Raw genomic sequence first — 23,233 nt, 5'->3', positions numbered from 1 at the left:
TACTTGGTAATGAGAATAGAGGTTCATCTTTATCTAACCTTTTAGGAAATCAGGATAACTGCACTTAGAGAGATAATTAGACTTATAAATAGTTTTGTACAATGTAAGTTAGATTGTATATTTAATGAATATTAGAGAACTTGTCATTTTAAGTTTGTTGTACACGTGGACAATATACCTAGGAATATTATTATGAAGAAAATGGAATTATACTATAGTATGTCTTTAAATTATTCTATAAACAATAAGATCCACCACACTCTATGTATATACCTTTATCAAGGCACAGTTAGAACTTTGTCAGCTATGACATACCTGTTCACTTATCACAATCATGGCCTTCTTTAGAGGCTGACTCAAGTCACCTTTGAGCGAATTTTGAGTGTGAAAGCCGCTGCAGACTCTGAAAATCTCTATCTCAGATCAGATGATGATCTTGATTCCAAAGACCTTACTGAGGTAGAGGGATGGTACGAGAATGACTAGATCGTCTTCAATATCTTAATGGATAGAATGCTCATTAAAACTTTTTATATTTTATATTTCATAAATGATATAAATGAGTTTTAATATATTTTGAGGTATATTTTGCAAATATCAACTTTTATAAATTTATAAGAACAATCTATATTAAGATTATTTAATGTTTTCTTTTAAATTTATTTAATTCTCATTACTGTATCATATTAAATTTTTATAAGTTTGAATAAAATAGATAAAATATTTTATATTTTCTTATGTTGTATTCAATTTATAAATGAGTTTAATTAAAAAAAAATTTCTTAATTTTAAAATTATTTTCTTATTATATTAGACAAATTAAGGATATTACAAAATTTACTAAAGTTTTACAGTAACTTTTTATATTCTCATTAAAAAATTTACTATATATATATGTATGGGTGTAAGGTGATTATATTATGATTTAAAACTATATGCATATGATGTAAAATGGTGTTGAACTTATATCTTCGTGTTGAAAAGGTATTTCAATAAGATGGTAATGCATTAAGATGTTAGCATAACTTAAAACGTTTCAATTCTTAACTTAAATAGCAGACAATTCAGAAAAGCAAATTGTCATAACATTCTTTAGAATGTTAAGCGAGAAAGATATTTACAGTCAAGTTGACTTAGCTTTTAAACATATAGGAATATACCTATAAAGTTGACGATTTCTTCAAGTACCCAAATAATCTTCACAATGTACTCTCCTTCTTGATACATTTACTCACTAGTGGCACTCAGGAACAAATTTAACTTAAACTATTTATATCTTTGTCATTTTATTATTTATACACACATCTTGGCTCTAACTCCACCGTTCATCACATTAACAAAGATGTGGAAAAATATGAGAATGTTAACATTTTGGGAATCAATGATAATGCTTTTTAAAAATTAAACCAAACATATAAATATCATATTCCTAAATTTACCTTTCTAAAAATAATTTAAGGTTAAAAAGTTTCTTAAAGAGAGATGACTATCAAGTAACCCATTGGCCAAGTGAGGATAAAATTTAGCTTATTTGAAGATAGTTGACCCAACTTGCAGCATTTGGTGGTCATTTTTGTGTATAACGAGATTAAGTTACGATGAGAACCATGCATATATAAAAAAACGAAAAGTAAGCATAATAATTTTAAAAAATTAATTAATTTATTTATGCACCGACCTTAGGTTTAAGTCCAAGCAATCAAATCAGTGAGTAGACCTTATTATCCACTAGACTAACCGAATATTTATTTGATCTTTGACAATGGCTGTGAGACTTGCTACCCTGATTTAATAGCATGATGATAGCTTAAGAGCGGATGCATTCAAAATCAAGCTCCTAAAGTAAAGCAACATAATAATTAACTATAAAGTACAACTTGCAAGCTTTATATTTTGTATATCTTTCTAAAAATTAATGTTTATGGGAGAAAACAAAACAATTCTTCGTTGTTCATTTTTTAAAAAAAAGAAAAATATCACGGATTGTTTAGTTTTTTCTTTTTTTTCGAAAACGTCACTTTTTGTTGTAATTAGTATAAAGATATTTTAAAATTTTAAACAGACTGAAATTTTAATGTTACATCGTTATAAATTTAATAATTGAATAGATTATGTGTCTTTAATAAATTTAAATTGTGACCTTGCTTGTTTGCGGCTTTTCTTTTTGTTGCTATTCCTGTTAGTATTTTAATTATTCAAATTAGGATGTTACTAAATCCGAACCCAAGTTCGTGAATATATATTCAACCATGTTACATCATATTTCTCCTTTAGGTTTTACATTCAAATTATACATAGTTGACACCCAAACTACCCTTTGCATTCCATTTTTTTCGTTATCAAGTCGATTCAACATTGTTGTCAATCTATAATTGCTTAGCTCTATAAATTTTGACCTTGTAAAAGATGAAGTCAGTAAAGTGGAAGAAGATAATTTGCATAAAATAATAATTATAAAGTATTTATATCTTCCAATATTTGTCTATAATTCTTTCTGTAATATTTTAAAAATACTTTAATATATATCTTTTCTTTTATCATCCCAGTTGTACTATACTGATAGACGTATTAAAAATTGAAACAAAATTGCTACTTATAATATATATTATCTTATAAAACTGAAACTTAATTTTAGACCCTTAGATCAATTGCACATTTTATAAATAATTTACTGCAAGTGCAAAATATTTGGAGTATTATTTAATTTTATACGATCAAACTATTTAAATAACATAAAATCGGTGACCGTTTCTATACAGTAAATTTCTGATATCATTCTTGAAAATGACTTATTATCGTTGCACATGCTCTCCTTCTGATATAATTTTATATCTTTTTATTTTAATTTTTTTTGTTAAATTAAATTAAATTAATATTTTTATTCCGTTATTAGTTATGGAATTAAAGAAATTCTTTTCATTTTCTTGATTTTTTGAAGCAATTAATACTTTGTTTTTTTTTTCAATCGATAATAAATGTAATGATATTAAATCATCATTAAAAATGTATCACATTATCATATTTTTGTTTTATTTTAAATATTTATATTTTTGTCACTGTTGCATAATTTTAATCAATTGAATTAATATTTTACATTTTATATTTTTTTATCTTATCCGTTAAAAAACTAAAATTACATTATACTCATCTTACTTGTCATAACTTAACCTGCTATACATACACATGACTTCTGATTACATCTTACCCATATCATACATATGTAAATTACAACTAAAAGAACGAAGAGAAAAAATACTAATGTTTTTTCTGTGCTTAAAGAAACAAGGCATAAATTGAATAATTTTTTTCATAAATACTTATAAAAGTAAAAAAAAATAAAAATTAACATGAATCAAATTAGTCCAACAAGTTAAACTCAATTTTCACTTATCAATTTTGTAGAAGTTACTTTCATTTAATTTTTTAAAAATTTTAAAAGATAAATCATTTTAACTTATTAAAAAAAAATATTTTTATAAAGACTTATACCCAATCTTACCGAAACTGGGGCAAAATATTTATAATTATCATTGACCTCTTTTCTGTAGTAAGATATGTGAATCTTGATTAGGCCACTTCAGCAAGACTGTGTTACAACTCACTTTTTTTACTGCAAGTTGCAAGGATAGTTGGTTCCCCTGTCCCTCTTTGCAGTTTTAACATGTGGCAAGATGAGACCAAATCCAAGTTTAGATTGACCACAGCATAAAGACAAGTAACAAAGTGGACCCACAGGGCCCATGAGCCCACAAATAGGTGGCTACTTGGTTAATTATAATAATAGTGGTTGGGCCCACCAAGCTGCTTCATGCTTCTACATAATGGCCTTGTGGGCTTGGGCCCCACACAAGAAAAGTGGTTACCGGCGGCTGAGGCTTCCCAACAGTAGACACCAAGAAGTTTCAAAGGGGACTTTTGGGTCACATAATTTCATTTTTTTATTATTCTGCCCCATTTTAGTTGCATTTATTATTAGATGTGTCTCTTAATGATTCTGTTGACAATCATCCTAAGTTAACATCATAGATATCAAACAAGTCTCTTGCGTGGGTGCTGTGTTCGCTTCCTCAAAACCACCTTTTTACTACCTTATCTTCTAATAAACACAATTTAAATAACTTGACATAACTATTTACAATGTTTTTTTTATTTAATTTAAAATCTAATCTTCACACTTTTTTTACTAACCTATAGCTACCTGTACATAGAAAATTCAAGAAATAAATAAAAAAAGCTACTTAATTTTTACAATATTAAATATTAGGATTTTTTTGGTTAGTGTTTAGTGTTAATGATAAAAAAAGGAAAGATTAAATGAATTTATTTGTTAGTTCCCAACGTATGATAATTTTATATTTTTTCTTTGATCGATACCCTTCAAACAATTATTAACACAACTCTTTTTGTTTTTACATTTACTTTTGTTCTTTACTTTGATTAACACATAATTATGTGTTCGGAAAAGTTTTAAAGTGACAAATTTAATTTCTTTTTATGCTTGTGTTTGTAGAAAAAAATGTTTTTATATATTTGGCTATTTAAAAAAAAAGATAATACTAATTATCATTATTATTATTATTTACTTTTTTAATTTTAAAATGCTTTATTAGAAATAATAATGGAAATGATAATATTAATTTAATCCTTAATCACATTACATATGATTTACAAATTATTATATGTATCTATTTGATCTATACGTTTTATCAGAAAAAAATTATATTCGATGAGTGAAAACTTAAATCCATGACTATTAAATATAAGATATTATCTTGTTTATTGGACCAACCCTTCAAAGTTATCTATCTATTTAATCAATAATTTTTATGTGATTCTTCGGAACCAGTAGGATAATTTAGTAGCGGATTTAAAATTCTGAATCACGAGTTCAACAAGAAGCTATATTCAGAATTTATTAAGATGAGATGAAGATAATAGTTACTGTTAAAGATGAAAGCGTGGTTTATTTAAAATAATTCAATTTTAAAACAATGAACGAATAGAGGAAAAAAAATCCCGAGATCAAAGGGTTAAAGACGTTGAAACTTGAAAGGACAGGAATGGGTGTCCCACGGTTGGTGACCAAAACACATTGCAAGTTGAGAAATAACCTAAATGTCACCACCGCCCTATACGATATAGCCGTCTTCCACTATCTCTAAATAATTTCTTGCCTTCAAATTTAATAATCATCTTTTAATATGTCTTTAAATATGTAATATTAAAAAATTTTATATATGTAAAAATATTTTTTATATATATTAAAAAATAAGAACATTTATTGTCTTTAAATTATTAAAAAATATTAATATCTATTTTTTTAACATATATCGTTATCATCCATTAAAAAAAAATCATATATAAATAGGATTCTATGGTCTTAAGTTTTAACTTAGGAATTATGGGAAACCATACTATATAGTACGAGACTAGATTACAGTTTGTGTGCAATAATTTGGCATTAATAAATGCTGACACAGTGTTTCAAGTCCTTTTGAATATTCATTTCTTGAGGATGAAGATAAGAAGATACTACTTCCTAAGTTCGTATATTGTCGTTGTCTCATCGGCTATAGGGGATAATGACTTGTTTTTATCTCATAATTCACTCTCACGCAAATTTAATTGAATTAGGCATGAAAGATCAATTTTTCAGTTTATTTTTATAAATTTTATAATTAAGTTATGTCATAAATTTATGTGTGATAAAAATTGTTAAATATATATTTAATTAAATTATTTACTCAAATATATTTAAATATAAAACATTAACCTAAAACTGTTGTATCAAATTTTAAAGTTGAATTTCTTTAGAACTCCTGGATGTAAGATTCTGAAAATGATATCCTTATTCGTGAGTTTCTACCAGATATGTTTATGTTTGTTATTCTTACATAATTTTTTTAAAAAAATCTAAGAATATTTGAAGATATGATAAGATTATCCAAAAACAAATTTTTTAAAACCTCAATCATTTATATCAGAATGGATTATTTTTACCTTCATATATGAATTCAATGAAATATTGAAAATTATGGTGAAAAAGTGTTCCTGAGAATAATTTTTCATTGAGATTTAAAAAAAAAATAATAACTAGAAACATTTTATAAGTACATCGATATTCTTGAAAAAAAAAAACTTAAAACAAACATCCCCTAAAGAATTAATCAAATAAAATAAAATCTCTCAATTTTTTTTTTCTTGAAATGGGTTAAATATGAGGGTATTATAACAAGAACTGAAGGAGTGAAAATCAGATTTATTAGATATTTATATCAAATTAAACCCTGCCACGAACAGTTCTATAGAGGTTTTTGTGGGTTTCTTGATTCCGTTGTTGGATCTTATTAATACTACAAGACAAAAGAGACCCAGAAGTTCAGACTGTTTGAACAATTTCAAGTGGCTGCTTTTGTTAAGCATCAATCAATTTCACGACCTTTTCATTACCTACAGTCCATCTATATATATATACATATGAAAGTAACTTCCAATTCTGTTTCCAGTTTTTACTTCTTAGAGGTTTTAGTATCATGCACCTAAACAATGACCCTTTTATTTATACATACACATACTTTAACAACAGAACCATGGCCAATAATTTTCTGTTCCTTTTCTCCCTTCATCATTTAAGCCCAACAACACTAGACCCTTCAATGTTCTCATGATCCCTTTTAAAACAGGGTAGGGAAAGAGACTTTTCTTCCTCACTTCTATCACTGATTCGTGCATTATTACAATCTAGAAGGAAGCAGCTAGGACCAAAATCATATGTTCCTATGCTTTTATATACTTTCATTGAGGGTAGACCCAGCTAAAGAGGCAAATAGTTATATAGTAACCTTTATTTTATGTTATTTTTTATGAATTGCTTTGAGGCTATAATGGACACCCTCAGATTTAGCAATCTAGGTGTTCATTATTTTATTTTTATCTGCTTATTAAGGTTATTTTACAGTTAAAGAAAACTAATTAATGTCTCAGTTTAAACAAAAAAAATTATCAGATTTTCATTTTTATCCTTCTTTTTTCTAATAATTTTGTTAAGAGTAAAGGCATAATAGAAAAAACTAATAATAAATGTTTTCTTGAACTTCTGAAGTGATAAATAAAAATGACTATTTTAAAATGGTGACAAATAGAAAATAACGGAAAGAGTGCTACAAAAATGAGGTTACAAGTTAAACCGCAGAACCACACAAGGCAATGAGGGAGCAGAAAAAGAAGAAACATAGTTGATATAATTACATATAAAAGAGAGGAACATATTGATGAACTAGCTATCATGTTGCATACAGAGTTACACGCACATGGTGATAATTGCCATTCACTTGAGCGTGTGATGCTAATGGGTGGCTAGCAAACCCCACTGGGTATTTTCCTTTCCCAATTCACTTCACTGCATTAATAATGAGTATCGGTTTGATGACAACGTTTCAACCATGGAAATTGGAATAGATGCCACATTTCTTTTCTATGAGGTCACCTATGCTTGGCATGTCCCTTCATTGTTGTGGAAATTCATTGGTTGGTGTTTATTCTAATCTTGGTATTTTTTGCTTGTATAAATTTATTGCCACTTTAACCAAATTGGTCATGTGGTAGGATCGATTCCAGGTCTCTCAAAAACTGAAATGAAGAACACATGTATTAAAATGATTGGGAACAAATTTATGTTTCATTCAAGAATCTTTAGAACATATTGTGCAAAAGGAGAGGTAAAGTAGTTTAGTTGGGAAGCTGGGTATCAATTTAACTATGAAAACTCTAGCATATTTGTTATTTTAGCCTTGGACAGGCTATGGGGCTTTGGTTGATGTTTTCAACTTAAAAAGGCTATTGGGACTATGAATGATGAAAGGGAAACAAACAACACTTATATTTTTATCCCTCATTTTTTTACATTTTTTTAATCTATCTTTTCCCTTTTTATCATATTATTGATTTTTTTTCTTTTATCTTTTTCTTCCTTCCACTCAAATCACACCCCAAATATAGGTGTTAAAATCAAAAGATACACTGTACTTTTGACACTTGACAAAACAATCAATCTTTAGTATATGGGCAGCGATCAACGTTGATTCAACTGGGAAAACAAAATGCTCTTCCAAATTATCTACCAAAAGAGTAAGTTATTATGTATATCTAATGTTGAGTAGAGTGGAATGAAATAGGAGGAAATATAATGAAGTAAAGTTATTATTTATTTATTTTAATATTTTTAAATATTAATGTGAAAAAAATATAATTTTTGCTCACGTGCACACACATAAATATATAATATTTTTATAAAATGATTTAAAATTGATGGGTAATAATTAGACGTAATTTTTTTAAATATATATAATATTTAAATTAGTATAATTTTTTTTTCTAGAAATAGATTATTAATCTTTTAAAAATGTGTTCTATTTTTTTAAATAGATCTCTTATTAATTATTATTTTTTATTTTATAACTTAATATATTTGCATGTATTATGATCTAATTTTATTAGAAGAGTCATATATGAAAATTATATATGCCTGTTAAAAAAAAGGAGAAGAATGGAGATTTCCCACAATGTATTTGATATTCCATTCCATTTTGTTTTATCAAAATTTAACATCATTCTATTTAATTATTCATTTTCTCTTCGGTCAATCAAATAAACAGTAAAGAAAGGAAGGTTCAGCGAAGGATAAGAACAACCTTTGGTGTGAAGAAAAAGGCAAAAGAAATAAAAGTAACTGCAAATCTAATTTGTTTGGTCAATACTTTTTCCTACAATTCTTCAAACTTAAAAGTTGAAGCTAGCTAAGAAACCTAATGTGGCCGTGTTATTCATCAAATCATTCTATTTGAGGGATTGGAACATATCATTCTTTAAATTTGACAAGAAAATTAGAAAAATAGTAATTTAGAACGAGAAAAGTATATATGATTAAGGATGGTTAATATGATTTTATGATAACTGAATTATTAGAATTTAATAATTTTTAGGTAAGTTTTTTGGGTAACAATATGTTGTAAATGGTTATAGTATGAATAATAAAAGATAAATTGATAAATACTTTCAAACGTTCATCCAGTTCTTATCATCACTCTTCCTTTTTTATCTTTTCTTTTAACTTCTCCGTTATCTTTATTTGTTAACATTGTTGTTATTCGCTTTTCAACAGTTGCGGCCATGAGTTTTTATTACAACCATTAGGTCTTTGCTTTCGATAACTCTTATGATGATGTTAATATTTATTAATGTTCGTTGTCAATTAATCATTGATGAATATTTAAATGAATAATATGCATTATTTGTTAATAATGTTTATCAATATTTATTTGAGATTTAATCTTTGTTGAGTTTATAAATAAAAACTATGTAAAGTTCATCATTAATATTTACTTGAGATATAATCTTCATTAAATTTCTAAATAAAAAATGTACAATATTCGTCAACCGTATAACTAAAGATTCATTACTTCATTAGTGCATATTTTTGAAATAATTTTAGAACTAATGTAGAATTACATTAATTTTAGAAATAATCAATATGCAAAGTACTTTTTACATATTAGTTCAAAAATAATTAAATAAAAAGATGTAAAAATTTTTACAAACTTTAAAAAGACATAATTTTTAGTATATAATTTTAATTTATGTAAATTATATGTTTATTTCAGTTAATTTTTCAAGATTTATTCAACCTAATCTATCCAAAGGGGTTTGAACAAATTTTTCTTCCAAAATTTCAACATTTTCTATTTTTTAATAATTTTTAGGTTTTATGTAAAAAAGATTATGTGATTTGTTAATTTTTGATGATGAGTTACGAAATAAAATAAAAAATGATGGTAATTGACTGTGTAGTTATGGGTAAAAGATAGAGTGTGAAAAAATCTGTATGAAAGATAATAAAAAAAGAGAATGAGAAAAATGTATGTCAAATTACTAATATATCCTTCAACAAATTTAATATGTATCACTAATTTTATGTTTCTTGCATTTTTAACTATTAAATTAAAAAAATTTCAATCAATAATTTATAATACGTACAAACTTTTCTAAAAAAATAATTTTTGTATTGCTTATTAAAATCACAGGAAATATGTTAGAATCGTATTCTAATTTTGTATAGAGAGATAAGTGAAGAGAAGAAACAATTTTCCACTTCCCCTATTTGACAAGACCTTGTATTCTCGTTGAACATGTCTTGTCAACAAAGAAAATTTTGAGGCTATTAGCCATTCAACTAATGGAACCAATTAACTCAAAACATTTAAAATGTTAAGCAACCGCAATTTAACAATTGAACGTAATTTGATAGAGCTTATAGGATTAAACATCCCGCTGGATTATACCAAAAGTAAAACTAAAACTTGGTTTTGAAGGACAAAAAAATAAATAAATAAGGAAACTATTATTATACTATTTATATATAATGATCACGTCTATAATAATTTAGGTCATTTTGCATACATTAAAAAAATAGACTTTTATTTTAAATTACATTTAATTATAAGGTTAAAAAATTATAATAAAAAATATAAAATAAGGTCATACGATAAATTTATTATATTTTATTAATTTAATAAGTATTTAAACTAAATACAATTATTTTATTTTATTCTTTTATCTGTGTAAAAAATAATCTCTTGGACATCTGTTTTTTGAATTTCTAAAAATGTAATAATTAGTCTAATCGCATACCTTTAACTTCACGCAAGCGCATGAAACACTATTCATGCAACAAAGACAAAATGTTCAAATTAAAGAGGAAAATGGCTAATGAGAAAAGTTCCAAACACCATGCAGCTTCCAAGTTACCAAAATTTGTGGTTATAAATAATTTAATGGTCAATTGTGGTGAATAAACCATCACATGTTCCGAATAAGACGAAAGCAGCTGGTAAATGTGATTAATTAATAAAATGCATAAAAACAAAATCATGGTCAGGAGACTTTGATAGTATCCAAACTTATTTCTGTAGCATCCAATAAATCTCATAGCCTTTTCGTCCTCATCACAGCAATGCCCTTTCTCTCTCTGTGTTGTCCCAATATCTGTTTTTTTCTGTTGAGGACATCTGAATGCACAATTTTGTTAGGTACGCTGGTCAAATTTAAAGAAGAAAGTTAAAAATTGACTTGGTAAATAAACTTGCTGAATATGTCACAGTTTTCATCAATGCATTGATGGGGCCATTGATATCATATTTTGCCTATGAGATTGGTTTGCATTTTGAAATGAGATTGGAGATTAGGGGATTGAATGGGACTTGAAAAGGAAGGGGGAGATGAACCTGAAATCGGGCCTTAAGTTTGCCTCAGTTTTGGTCATTTCAGTCAAGCACAGGTCCAACTCCAATTCCGCATACCATGCTGACTTCGAAATTCTAAATACCCCAATTGCCAAATTTTTGAGTCTACTCACTCTACAATCATTAGTTGCCGTCGGTGAATCAGTGATTAATGTGAGATTGTGAAATTTATTCCCCATTGTTGACCATTTCCCACCTTTGGTGGGCCTGTCGATTGCAAAATTTTCCAACATTTTAACTTCATAGTTTTCTTACTGGGTTGAATAAAATGACACAAAAATTGTATCATAGATGATAACAAAAGCAATCATGATAGCATGTATTTTCTAAAATAGAAAAGCGTGTAAAGTAAAAGAATAAAGATTATGTTTATCTTTGACTTAAAGTCGGTTAAGTTAATTTTTTTACTTTATAAAGTTAAATATATTTTAGAAAGTAAATGTATTGGTTAATGTTTTAAAAAAAGAAAAATGATTATCAGTGAGTAAGAGGATCGGCTGGAAGAGAAATTATTATTATGACGTGACTAATCTAGTAATCTACCTTAGCATCAAATGAATTCGGATAAAATATTATGAGATAAATAATATAATCCACAAGCCTAAGAGTGTGTGATTGGCAAGAATTTACATTTCTTTATGCTCAAATTAATTTACTTTTGTGTGTGTCAAATGAAGTAAAAAAAATAAAATGAAGTGATAGTACTTTAGTCTTTTAATAAAATATAATTCAATAAAATAAAGTTATATCTTTTTTTAAACAATTAGGTTTAAATAATTCATATATGTAATAATTCTATTCCTATAGAAAACACCGTTCATGTTAATTTACTTTTGTTTTTTTCAGTATCATGCTTGTTTGTCTTTACTTTTGTCGTTCTTTCAGGTTTGTTTTGGTCGAGTCGTTCTCTCTCTCTCTTTGAATATTTTGTTTCTTCACATGTGTGCACTGTGCGGCTGCCGACTCAAACTGGACCCCATGGATTGCGTTTGAATAAAACACCAAGTTGATTGCATTACTGTCTTGTAATGAAGTTTTAAAAAATTAAACATATATCAATTCTCAATCTATAGTCACAGTAATGCAATCTATAGATTTTGTGAGATGAATAGTTGATTTTTTTCATCAACAAATAGTTAGATCATTTCGTGATTTTACAAGCTTGGTAATAACAGCATCCATAAGTTGACCTGAATCGTTTCAATGTAAAAGGCCCAATACATATCTGCACATGACGAGAAACTGATGAGAAGGCCCAAACTAATTAAAAGTGCACTAAAAAAAAAAAAGAGAAGGGACCTGCAACGCACAGTTTTGGAGGCGAAAGAAAGGGTTTTCGATTCCTCAACGCACTGAGCCACAGGCCACCCTCTTCGTCTCAAGGGATTAGATACTCTTTGCTCACACTTCAAAGTTTTTCTCTGCACTTTATAAGGTTTTGCTTCGTTTTCAGTTATTTATCTCCTTTTTCAAGTTATCCAATTCGATGCGTGTTTCTGAAATCCGTTTCTCGTATCTTTAAGGCGTCTATGGTTTTGACTATTAGGGGGAAATGATCGTTTTATAAGTATGGTTTGGACACATAATAAGCTAATTTAAAGACACACAGTGTCGTGTTTTCGTAATTTCTGTAGTTGAGAGCTTCACATACTACTCGTGCAGGATGTGATAGGGTGGTTGTTTGGAAGTAGCTTATGCTTTATAGGGATTGACAATTAAGGTTTTGGTTTGTTGTTGCGTTTGTTTACGCCGTGAAATTTGCAACAAGACTTGAGGAGTGTTATGGAGTGATGCTTTTACAGAATTTTCTTAAGTTTTGAACACAATTTGATTTAAGAATATTTTCCTGAATCTTCTACATTATTCTGTTCAGTTCCTAAAAGGTTTTATTGTTTTTTTGTCTCTGTTATTCCTAATTCTGTAGTCATGTTCAAACTTTTTTTTAAATTGTGTTGCAGCAATCATGGCGGATGAAACGCAAAATGATACGAAGGAGGAGGTTGCAGAAGTAAGTTTATCTTCTCCTTAGTTATCTATAATTTAACAAATGGTTCCTCCATGTTTTTCCCATGATTCAGCACAAGGCCATAAAGTCAGGATTTTAAAATCTTGTTCTTGTGATTTGCTGATTTATTATGATGGTATTGTGATGCATGGTATCTTGCTCACCAACCACGTTGGTTAGCTGGTGATTCAGTTTTCTGTGGCAGTACCGTGTTCTGATGCCTGAATTTCTAAATCACAGATTGCACCATTTGATCCTACTAAGAAGAAAAAGAAGAAGAAAATTACAATTGTAGATCCTGCTGATGACTCAGTGGACAAATTGACTGAGAAAACAGAAAACCTCTCTGGTATGCAAAACAAAACAAGCAACTTACTTTTGTGGTTTCTATGTTCAATGCTATCTGGATATTGTGCTTATGCACGATTCTCATTAGTTTTCCACTTGCAGTTTCTGATGGGGTCGAGACTCCATTTGCTGGTTTGAAAAAGAAGAAGAAGCCTGTAAGTCATATTTATTGCTAATGAGGTTTTTCCAATGAATTATTTCTCTTCTGAAAGTTTGAGCCTTTGACATGTTAGTTTTTTGTTGGAAGCAATTTGATACTTTTGTTTGACTGTAGGTTGAAATCAGTAACTTGAATGACGAGAGTGGCGACGCAATTGAAGAGTTGGATGGTAAGCAGTCATATAATTTTTTGGTAAAAATTCTGTGTGTGAATAGTGGACTTATGTTTTTTCTGTCTTCAAGTAATGTCTTGAGTGAAAGTTAATTAAATACTGAACATTTGATAAACTTCATTGGCTTTTAGATCAAGCTGAAGATGATGAAGGAGAAATGGTTGCTTCTCAGGCTGGTTATCCTTGGGAAGGGAGTGATCGTGATTATGAATATGAGGAGGTATGTTGCAATTTACGTACTCTGTTTCTACACTGTTATACTGACAACTAGATTGTAATGTCTCAAATGTCAATCTTATTTGCCGTGGATCTTGTCCTCTTCACTTAGTTCCAAAGTGTTTCTAGCTGATTTTACTTTTCATCCATGATTCTGATAATTATTTCATGGTTCTTGTGAATCTTCCTTCTATGGCTCCACATTGGTTTAATAGGTGATGTGTAGGGCCTTGTAAGGGGGCTGATGTTGTAGACTCTTATATATGCTTGAAATTTTTAAGATGGAAGCATGTTATTTGATGATTTATGTGTGCCTGGCTAGTACATAAGATTGATTATACGTGAATGTATTGGCACTTTATCCTTCTTGGATCAAGAAGTGCTAGTGTTTTGTAAACCTTAAATCCTAAACCATCTAAATGGAATTGTGTTAATATGGTGTCCAACTATAAATGATAAATCCATAAAATACTGCCAAAAGCATTTTTTGTCTACTCTGTTCTTCCTTTATATGGAAACTGCTTCCCTTCTGTCCCCCTTGTAATAAATCTCTCCTTAATTTGTGGTTTTTGGTGCAGCTTCTTGGCAGGGTGTTTAACATTCTACGTGAGAATAATCCAGAACTTGCTGGAGATCGCCGAAGAACAGTTATGAGGCCTCCTCAAGTTCTTCGTGAGGGCACAAAGAAGACAGTGTTTGTGAATTTTATGGATCTATGCAAAACGTGAGTCAATATTTTATCTGAAACTAGGTTTCTCCAGCATGCATACGAGCAAATCCTGAATTTTCTCTGGAGTTCTTATTTCCTAGGAAGTTTTAAACTGGCATATCTTTAGAACTTAACAATTGTCTGCAGTTTTCTTTTGAGATCTCTATGATTCTGAGATTAACTTTCCTTGTGTGAATGCAAAATGTTTGCCCAATATATGAATGCCCTCAAAATAAAACTTTTAAGGCAAATTTACTCGGGTTTAAATGGCGCACAACTGCAGCATGGTGTGTAGCAACCCCCTTCCCCTCCAATCACCCTTGTGGTGGTGGACCAAATTGTGGCTGCTGTAGCAGGATTTTTGTAACCATCTTGGCCACTATTTCTGCAGTGATTCTAGAAGCCAGTTCTGATCCTGTTTTTGTGCCATTTAAATTATCCATCTCTTTTATGACCATTTTCCAGCGTGCCTTTCATTGTTCTGGCCTGCCCATACCCATCTCAGCTTTGCTCTGCTTTCTTTCTTCTTTTTTCTGTCCTTCAACCTCTCTATAAGTCTGAAACAGTTATGGCAGGATCCAGTCAGCTACAAGGAACAACACCAAGCACCGCTGGAGAGAAGCTTAAACTTGTTTTGATTCCTTGATTATCTTGTTATTTACGTGTTTGTTTAGCAGTCAAATCCTGAATTTTACTCATTAATTATGAATGTTGTTTTTTAGTTATTTTATTTTATATTTCAGCATTTATATTTGTGTGTATTATTTTTGTTGTGTATCTTAATACTTCAAAATAACAATCGTCCTGTTACTGCTATAACATTTTTGGAGTCAGCCGCTGTACATCCCTATTTGATATTGACTACTGTGTTTCTGCTAATGATTCTGTTCATCTAATGATGATTGTTCCCTTTTGGTTATTTTTTGTTTTGTTGACTGTGGGTTCCACCATTGCCATGGCATATTTTTCTGCAGTTAAGAAACTAATTTTGCATCATATGCTTCCCTTATTTAATTTACTGCTACCCAATTTTTTAGGATGCATCGGCAGCCAGATCATGTCATGGCTTTCTTGCTTGCTGAACTGGGTACAAGTGGCTCCCTCGATGGACAGCAGAGATTGGTTGTAAAGGGAAGATTTGCACCAAAGAACTTTGAAGGAATTCTGCGACGATATGTCAGTAAGTATTTGATTTTAATCTTTGATCATCTGATTTGTTGTAGAAATCTAAGGTTGGTAAGTACGAAAGTTCTATGTTGTGCTGGCGTTTGTAATTGTATTGTTTTATAAATTTCCCACTAATTTTTTCTATACATTCGGCCAAGCAGAACAATATGGTTATTGCTTTTGCTGTGTATTTCTGGTCACTGATTGAATTTAACGGGCATTTTTCTTCTCAGATGAATATGTCATTTGCCTTGGATGCAAGAGTCCAGACACTATACTTACAAAGGAGAACCGTCTGTTCTTTCTCCGCTGTGAGAAGGTGAATTTTCTGTGCACTTAGGCCTGCTTCTCTTTTTCGTCTTGGGCTCTCGGTTTTCATACCCAGTTTCATGTGATTAGTTCCTTTTATTTATGGTCAATTAGACTGTTATGGATTGTGGTGGTTATTTTTATCAATGATTGTGGTAGTTTCTCCTCATAATGTTTATGGACGATTTCTCTCCAGCTATTTATATTATATATGTAATGATATTAAAACAATGAAAGATGTTTATCCTAATACTGGTTTATTGCTTTCAGTGTGGATCAGGAAGATCAGTTGCTCCAATCAAGGCTGGTTTTGTTGCTCGTGTTGGCAGAAGGAACACGGGGACATAATTTGGTCCTACTTTTTATCAATGCCGAATCTGGCTTGGGGAAACGAACCTTTACGAGAAGTTTTCCCATGTATGATGTAACTTACTCTACTCCAATTTTGAGTGTGTTGCAGTAATGGTATCTTTTATGGGTCAATGTTGTTATCTCTTTTATCTATCGGGTGCTAGTATAATTCTTTTAAGGAAAACGATAGTAACACATTACACAAACCATTTGACGTATTTAGGTCATTTAGAAAATCACGTATTCTAAGTCCATTTACGCTTGTACTTGTGATTTAGTGGCTTTAAGATGTGAGCCTATTCCGTGGCGGGGTGTTGTTTGTGTCCAAATTTTCAATTTTATTGTTCACAACCAAAACTTGGACACGCATATAGATACCTTCCAAATATCCTAACCAAGAAAGAGCAACTATCAACAGTGAACTACTTGAAAACAGAGACCTTCAGTGTCAACTTCTTTTTGCCGCCTCCAGGACCAAATGGAACAAACCAGTCATGAAATTTAAGCCCTTGCAACAATCAAGAAATAAGTGTACTTGTTGATTGCTCGCAAATTTGATTTTAGGTGATCTTAATTTTGGTTAAAAAGTGTGTTTGGTTTAAAGTGACTTACGTTTTACAACTTTTATTTGTAAGTCGAGTCTGTAATAAAATTTAGTATAAAATTCTTAATGTAAAAAATAACATTATTTTGCTTGTCAAACATGCTACTGAGAGTAAATCTAGTTTTGGACAATAAAATATTTCTTTTGTGCAACATTACGTTTGATTGCTTCAAATGCAATTTCGGAAGAGTTGTAGGTGAGAAGCATCAAATTATTAATCACTTCCTAATGGACTAATTCTTCTACATCGTACGTCGCATTGGTTGTGCCATTTTAGGCCATTTTTCTGGTTAATTATGAACAATAAAGGCCAATTGAAAACAAACTATCCCTCCAAGTCATATTTTCGCTGTGCTGATCTTCACATTAGAAATTTAGGTATGAAATTTTTTTGAAGACATGGAGTATTTGGAAATCATTTTCAATCCTAATTAAATTGAGGCCCACTTAAGAGAAAATTCCTTTTATACTTATTTTTCATTCACATCGTTCGAACTCATTATTAATTTTAAGAAAATTATTTTTCTTATAACTTCAACTAACATCAATAATTTTAGGTATATATGAGATACACAATAACAAGTAATTCTTGTTATAATTAAATTTGGTTTTTATATTTTTTCGTTAATTGGCTATTCATATTGAAAATTATCCGAACTACCACCACTTGCTTATTTATTTAGTGAAATCATAAGATTCTCAACTTCAATTCAATGTCCATGTGTCTGCCATCTTATCGATCCTCTGCCCCTGTATGCATTCACCTGTGTTTGAGAAAACTGTTACACACCGAAGGTGGCAATGAAGGCCGTCGTGGTTAGTGTTGAAAGAAGTGGCATTGTAAATCTCCCATACAAACTTGTGGCACTGTTTGGATTTGTAAAATTTGTATTAAAACCTGCATAATCGGCAGCACCAAAAATAGAATTTAATAGTTACTGTCCCCAAAATTGGCACATGCAATTTATTAATACATTATGATATATTGACACTTAATCTTTTACACAGCTTTTTATTTGTTTTATTTTTTTTGTTTTTTCTGTTAAACTCATCACAATTTTTATTTCTCTCTCTCTTCATGTCTCCTTAACAAGGTGTTTACACCTCATTGAAGATATCAAATAATATATAACCTAGGTTATGAAAAATATCTTTTTGTTGAATTTATTTCAATAAACTTCTTAATATAATCTATCAAAATAAGTTGTTTTATCATTAAATTTATGACACAAGCTATCATGTATTTATTTAAAATAAAATAAAATAAACTGTGTATCTAAACATAGCCATAATATTATTTAATGTTGTAATATTGAAACTATTGTATATGCAGTTGAGGAAATAGCTTTTGAAAGAATCATTATTTGCTTAGATTCGGTGTGCGTATAATATTTACATGTACTATTATGGGTAGTGTTAACTTTTTACCTAGAAGCTGATTGCAAGCCTTGATAGTGGTATTCCTGACAAAGGAGATGGGTTGTTTGGTCCCGAATTTGAAACCTTTGTTGACATCTTGGATGCACTGTAAGACAGATAAGGTGTGCTGATAGCAGCCATTTGAACAGAAGTCATTGATATCACCATTTTGCACATTTATCACACCATTCAGTGTGAGTGTGTATCCGTTTTTGCTCAAGCAAGGCCCTGATGTCTACATGTACATATGTTGAAATAATACGCATTAATATTATGACGTGAAGAGATCAAATTAATCTAATTCTGTTCATTGCTAATTTAAGGGAAAATTTTAAATGCTAATGTGTAAAGAAGCAGCACATGTGGCTGATTACATTCATCAAGCAGAAGTAAGTGCTCCTTATACTTTCGATTGGACTTAAATTTACATTTCGCCTCGGCTCAGCTGTATCTGAAAGGAGACACACAAAAAGTCAAGTTTTTATTTATTTATTTATTATTATTATAGTCTTTGGGGAATTTTCTAAATGAGTTAAGCACTGAAATGAAAAGGCAACTCAGTATGTTTGTATGAGAGGAAAGAAAATAAGAATATATAATCTTTTTTTTTGCTCATAACGTACTCTTTTAAATATACATTTTAACACAATTTTTGTGATTGATTAATTTTTAAAAAGTGACTAATTTATGATGTAATTGTTTTAAATTGTTTTAAAAAAATTGACTCATCACAGAGTATATTTAAAAGAGTCTTTTGTTATATATATATATATGTATATATATATATATATATATATATATATATATATATATGAAATTTGAGTAAGAGGGTCTGAAGATATCCTTTTCTGGTTTCTTGAAGTCAGTTTTTCTCTCTTCTTTCTTTTCATTTTTCCTTCAACAAATAAGAAAAAGTTTAAATTTCAAAACTATTTCTCTTCCTTTTTTTTTCCCTTCATCCAAACAAAATGATTATTACTCTATGCAAACGAAAAGGAAAGATGTGAGGAAAAAAAAGTACTAACATTCGGCATTAGCGCGGTTGAGTAGGAGGAAAAATGTCCCCAAAGAAAAGCAAACGAGGAAGCTGCTGTTGCCATTCATCATTATTCCTTAATGATCAAATTAAGGACACTTATTTGACTACTTGTTACTTGTTTATGTGAGACAATTCTGGCTTTGCAGGATGTTGTATTTATATGTTTGATAGCAATAAAATTTGTTGAGATTAAAACTAGGGAAAATGTTGTTATTTTCGGCATATGATGGGAATATGGAATCAAGCATCAAGCATTTGGCACAAACAAGGGCACATTGGAAATTGTAGTAACATAACAAAATGGAAGCTTTGTGTCAAGACAAAACACAAGTTTTGGAGTTTTCTGTCGGAAATTAAGAGGTGGAATACAATAATTGCATCGTCTTAGGATAATAATATTGAGTATCCAGGTATTTATCTACATTTTGTAAGGGTGTTTACATGAAGCCATTGTGGCATGGAACAACAAAGTAGAAAACTTTAACTTCTTTTCCTTTCATTCATTCACTAGCTGGCTAATGCCATTATCAACTGGTTCACCTTGTTTTATATTTTGCATTTAATGTTTTTCCACTAATTATGTATCTTTTAAACTTTACTAGCTAATTTTTATTTTATTATTTTGGATCTGTGTCTTTAATCATGTTTATTATTTAATGATTAATAATTTAAATTACTCCTTGTAATTATGAGTACTAGTTATTTTTTTAATTATAAAGTATTATTAGTATATATATATATATATATATATATAATATTATTCTAGTTGTATGAAATTTTAAAAATATAAATTATTTTATTCCTTGTTTTGAGTATTTAAAGTTTAAAATAGTTTTTTATTTGATAACGTTAAAGACTAAATTAATTAACATTTAAAATTGTATGGACTAAATTGTTATATTATTCTTATGTAATGGATAAACAACGTATATAATAGCTAAAAAGTCGAATTACTCAGTAGATTTTTGAGTCTCAAATATTTTTAGATAATTAAGTACTTATAATTTAAAGATTATAAATGAATTATAATCTTTTGAAAAAATTTCAATTACATTATTTAAAGTAACTAATTAATTACTAAGTTGTGTGTAATCTTTTTGATAAGTTTATATTTAGATTTTTTTTACAGGACATGTATTTTATATTTGACTTTTATTTTATTTAAGTTTTATATTAATTTATATATAAATTATGCAATTTAATATAAAAAAATTACAAGTAAATTTTGGATACATTTTAGATGCTTAGACCCTTTCAACAAGTACAGGTATTTCGAGCCTATGCATGATCTGCTTATGACCGTGCTCATTTGAAGAAAGTCCAATTATAAAGAGTTTTAAAACCTTATAAAAGAAATTGAATTATATTTACTAAAATTAAATGTGTTGGATCTCAAAATTGTTTATTTGTTCAAATTAAAAAATGAAGTGTGAAATTAATTTTAGAGCTGGACTTAATATATTTTGACTTTTAAAGAAGAAAAAAGAAAAATTTATTTGATAATAATTTTTGTTTAAATTTTTTTAAAATATAAATAAAATTTTTTTAAAATTCTTGTAAGCTCATATTTTTAATTTTTTTTAACTATCTTCTTTCCTTCTCCTCTTTTCATCTTTTATCTTTCGAATCATTCCCTTCATATACTATTAAAAATTTAAAATAAATAATAAATGAACTAATAAAATAATTATGAAAAAGTTTGATGTTAAACTAACAAACTAGATTTTCTATTTATTTTGATTTTATAATAATTTCAAGTAAAAGATAAAACAGAGACCTTTTAATTTATTTTTTTGGTTTAAATTTTTAAAAAATCACCTATTTTTCTAATTTTCTTAAGAAGATAATATATATATATATATATATATATATATATATATATTAAAATGAATAAAATAGACACGTGTGATGAGTTGCTTTTATGAGTCAATTGCCCCGTTTTTTCCACAAATCTCTCCCAATAAGAATTGGAGTGGTCATTCCCCACTTTGTAAGGGATTAACAACTTTCAATAGACACAAACTTCATTTTTCAATTGATAAAATTAATAACCCACTCAAATTGACAGTTTTTTTTTCCCTTAACTTGTCATGAGTTAAATCGCTTAACAAATAGCAACCCAATTTTATAGGAACCTAACACTGTATTATATTCAAACCCATTGAAGAAGGTGTTGAAACTATTTGAACCCATTTATATCTTTTAAAACTTACAAACTTGTTTAAAAGTTTTCACAAAAGAAAAGAAAAGAAAAACACGGACACGTAAATGAATTTGAAAAATTAATAACTAAATTAAAAGTCAAACTCCTTATCAAATTAGAATTTGAGAAATTCAACAATCTATGTAACTTTTATCTACCGAAAATAAGCAAAATAGCAATATATTTTTCAAAAGTGGCTTCTATTCCAATTTCGTCCCTATATTACTTTTTTCAACAATGTTGACACTACAATATACCTCAAACAACTTAAATGCTAGAGAAATATGTTTCATTTATATGGTTAAACTTAAATTACTTTAGTAATACTTATTTCTATCAAAATTGCATTTCTAATAATTTTTATAAAGTACAAATTTAATAATTCAGTGATTGAATGATATAATATTAACATACTAACCATACATACTAAGTTTTACATAAATTACACATTTATAAACATGTAATTTTATAATTAATGTTTATTTATATTTTAAAAGTGTTATGCTTTAAAATAAAATTATCCAATAAAATATCAATTAATTTTTAATTTTTTTCAACTTAATTCAAGATAAAAAAATTAATCAATTAGTAACAAAAAATTATTAAGTGTTAGGATTTTTTTATTAATATAGATTTTACTTAAAAAAATTTAATTTGTTAATATAAATTTTAAATGTTTATACTTATAGATAATACATTACAATCATATCTTAATGATAATATAAACTCATAATATCGATATAAATAGTTTAATTTTGTCAGAAAATTAAAAATCATAATATCGAAAGCTAATCATATTAAATCATTAATAAATAATTTTTTTATAATAATCTATTATACAAAACTTTAAATTCAACAATTAAATTTATATTTCATAAAAAGTATTTAATAAAAACTTCAACAATAATTACTTCTGAAATAACGTTGTTCTTGCACTACTTTCTGAGACAAACTTATTCACAGAAAAATGAGATGGAAACATTCTTAACACCCAAGAGAAGGTAAAGTGATCGTAATAAAATGGCACAAAGTGCATGAAAGTATATGGCATGCATATATAGTTGAGAAGGTAGAACGTGAGATTTCTCAGTGATAAAAAGAAAATGGTAGGACAAGAGGCATTGTCTATAATGGATTTGACTTCTCAATTTCAATTATCAAAAGTGCCTTTCATATTTCCTTCATATTCTGCTGCTTCTTTTTGTTGTGCCCATCACCCCAAAAAGACAAATAT

General features: G+C 28.5%; 1 protein-coding gene across 2 annotated transcripts; it reads left to right on the top strand.

Annotated features, from left to right (window-relative positions):
• The first annotated feature begins 12,590 nt into the window (after positions 1-12,590).
• On the top strand, positions 12,591-17,487 carry LOC113846759 (eukaryotic translation initiation factor 2 subunit beta-like). Of its 2 annotated transcripts, none has more exons than XM_027475368.1 (10): positions 12,591-12,732; positions 13,256-13,305; positions 13,543-13,651; positions 13,753-13,805; positions 13,925-13,979; positions 14,114-14,202; positions 14,777-14,922; positions 15,945-16,087; positions 16,308-16,393; positions 16,654-17,487. In XM_027475368.1, the coding sequence occupies exons 2-10, from the start codon at positions 13,261-13,263 to the stop codon at positions 16,729-16,731; spliced, it is 804 nt and encodes a 267-aa protein (XP_027331169.1). In that variant the 5' UTR covers positions 12,591-12,732; positions 13,256-13,260; the 3' UTR covers positions 16,732-17,487. The 2 variants fall into 2 exon arrangements, with proteins under 2 accessions (XP_027331169.1, XP_027331170.1); XM_027475369.1 differs by having other exon boundaries at positions 12,601-12,711; positions 16,654-17,431.
• Positions 17,488-23,233: the final 5,746 nt, after the last annotated feature.

Source organism: Abrus precatorius, unplaced genomic scaffold (assembly GCF_003935025.1).
Source record: "Abrus precatorius isolate BTA unplaced genomic scaffold, Abrus_2018 Scaffold8, whole genome shotgun sequence".
Lineage (NCBI taxonomy): Eukaryota > Viridiplantae > Streptophyta > Magnoliopsida > Fabales > Fabaceae > Abrus > Abrus precatorius.
Note: the sequence above shows the minus strand (reverse complement) of the source record. Positions and strands in the feature narration are given on the sequence as shown.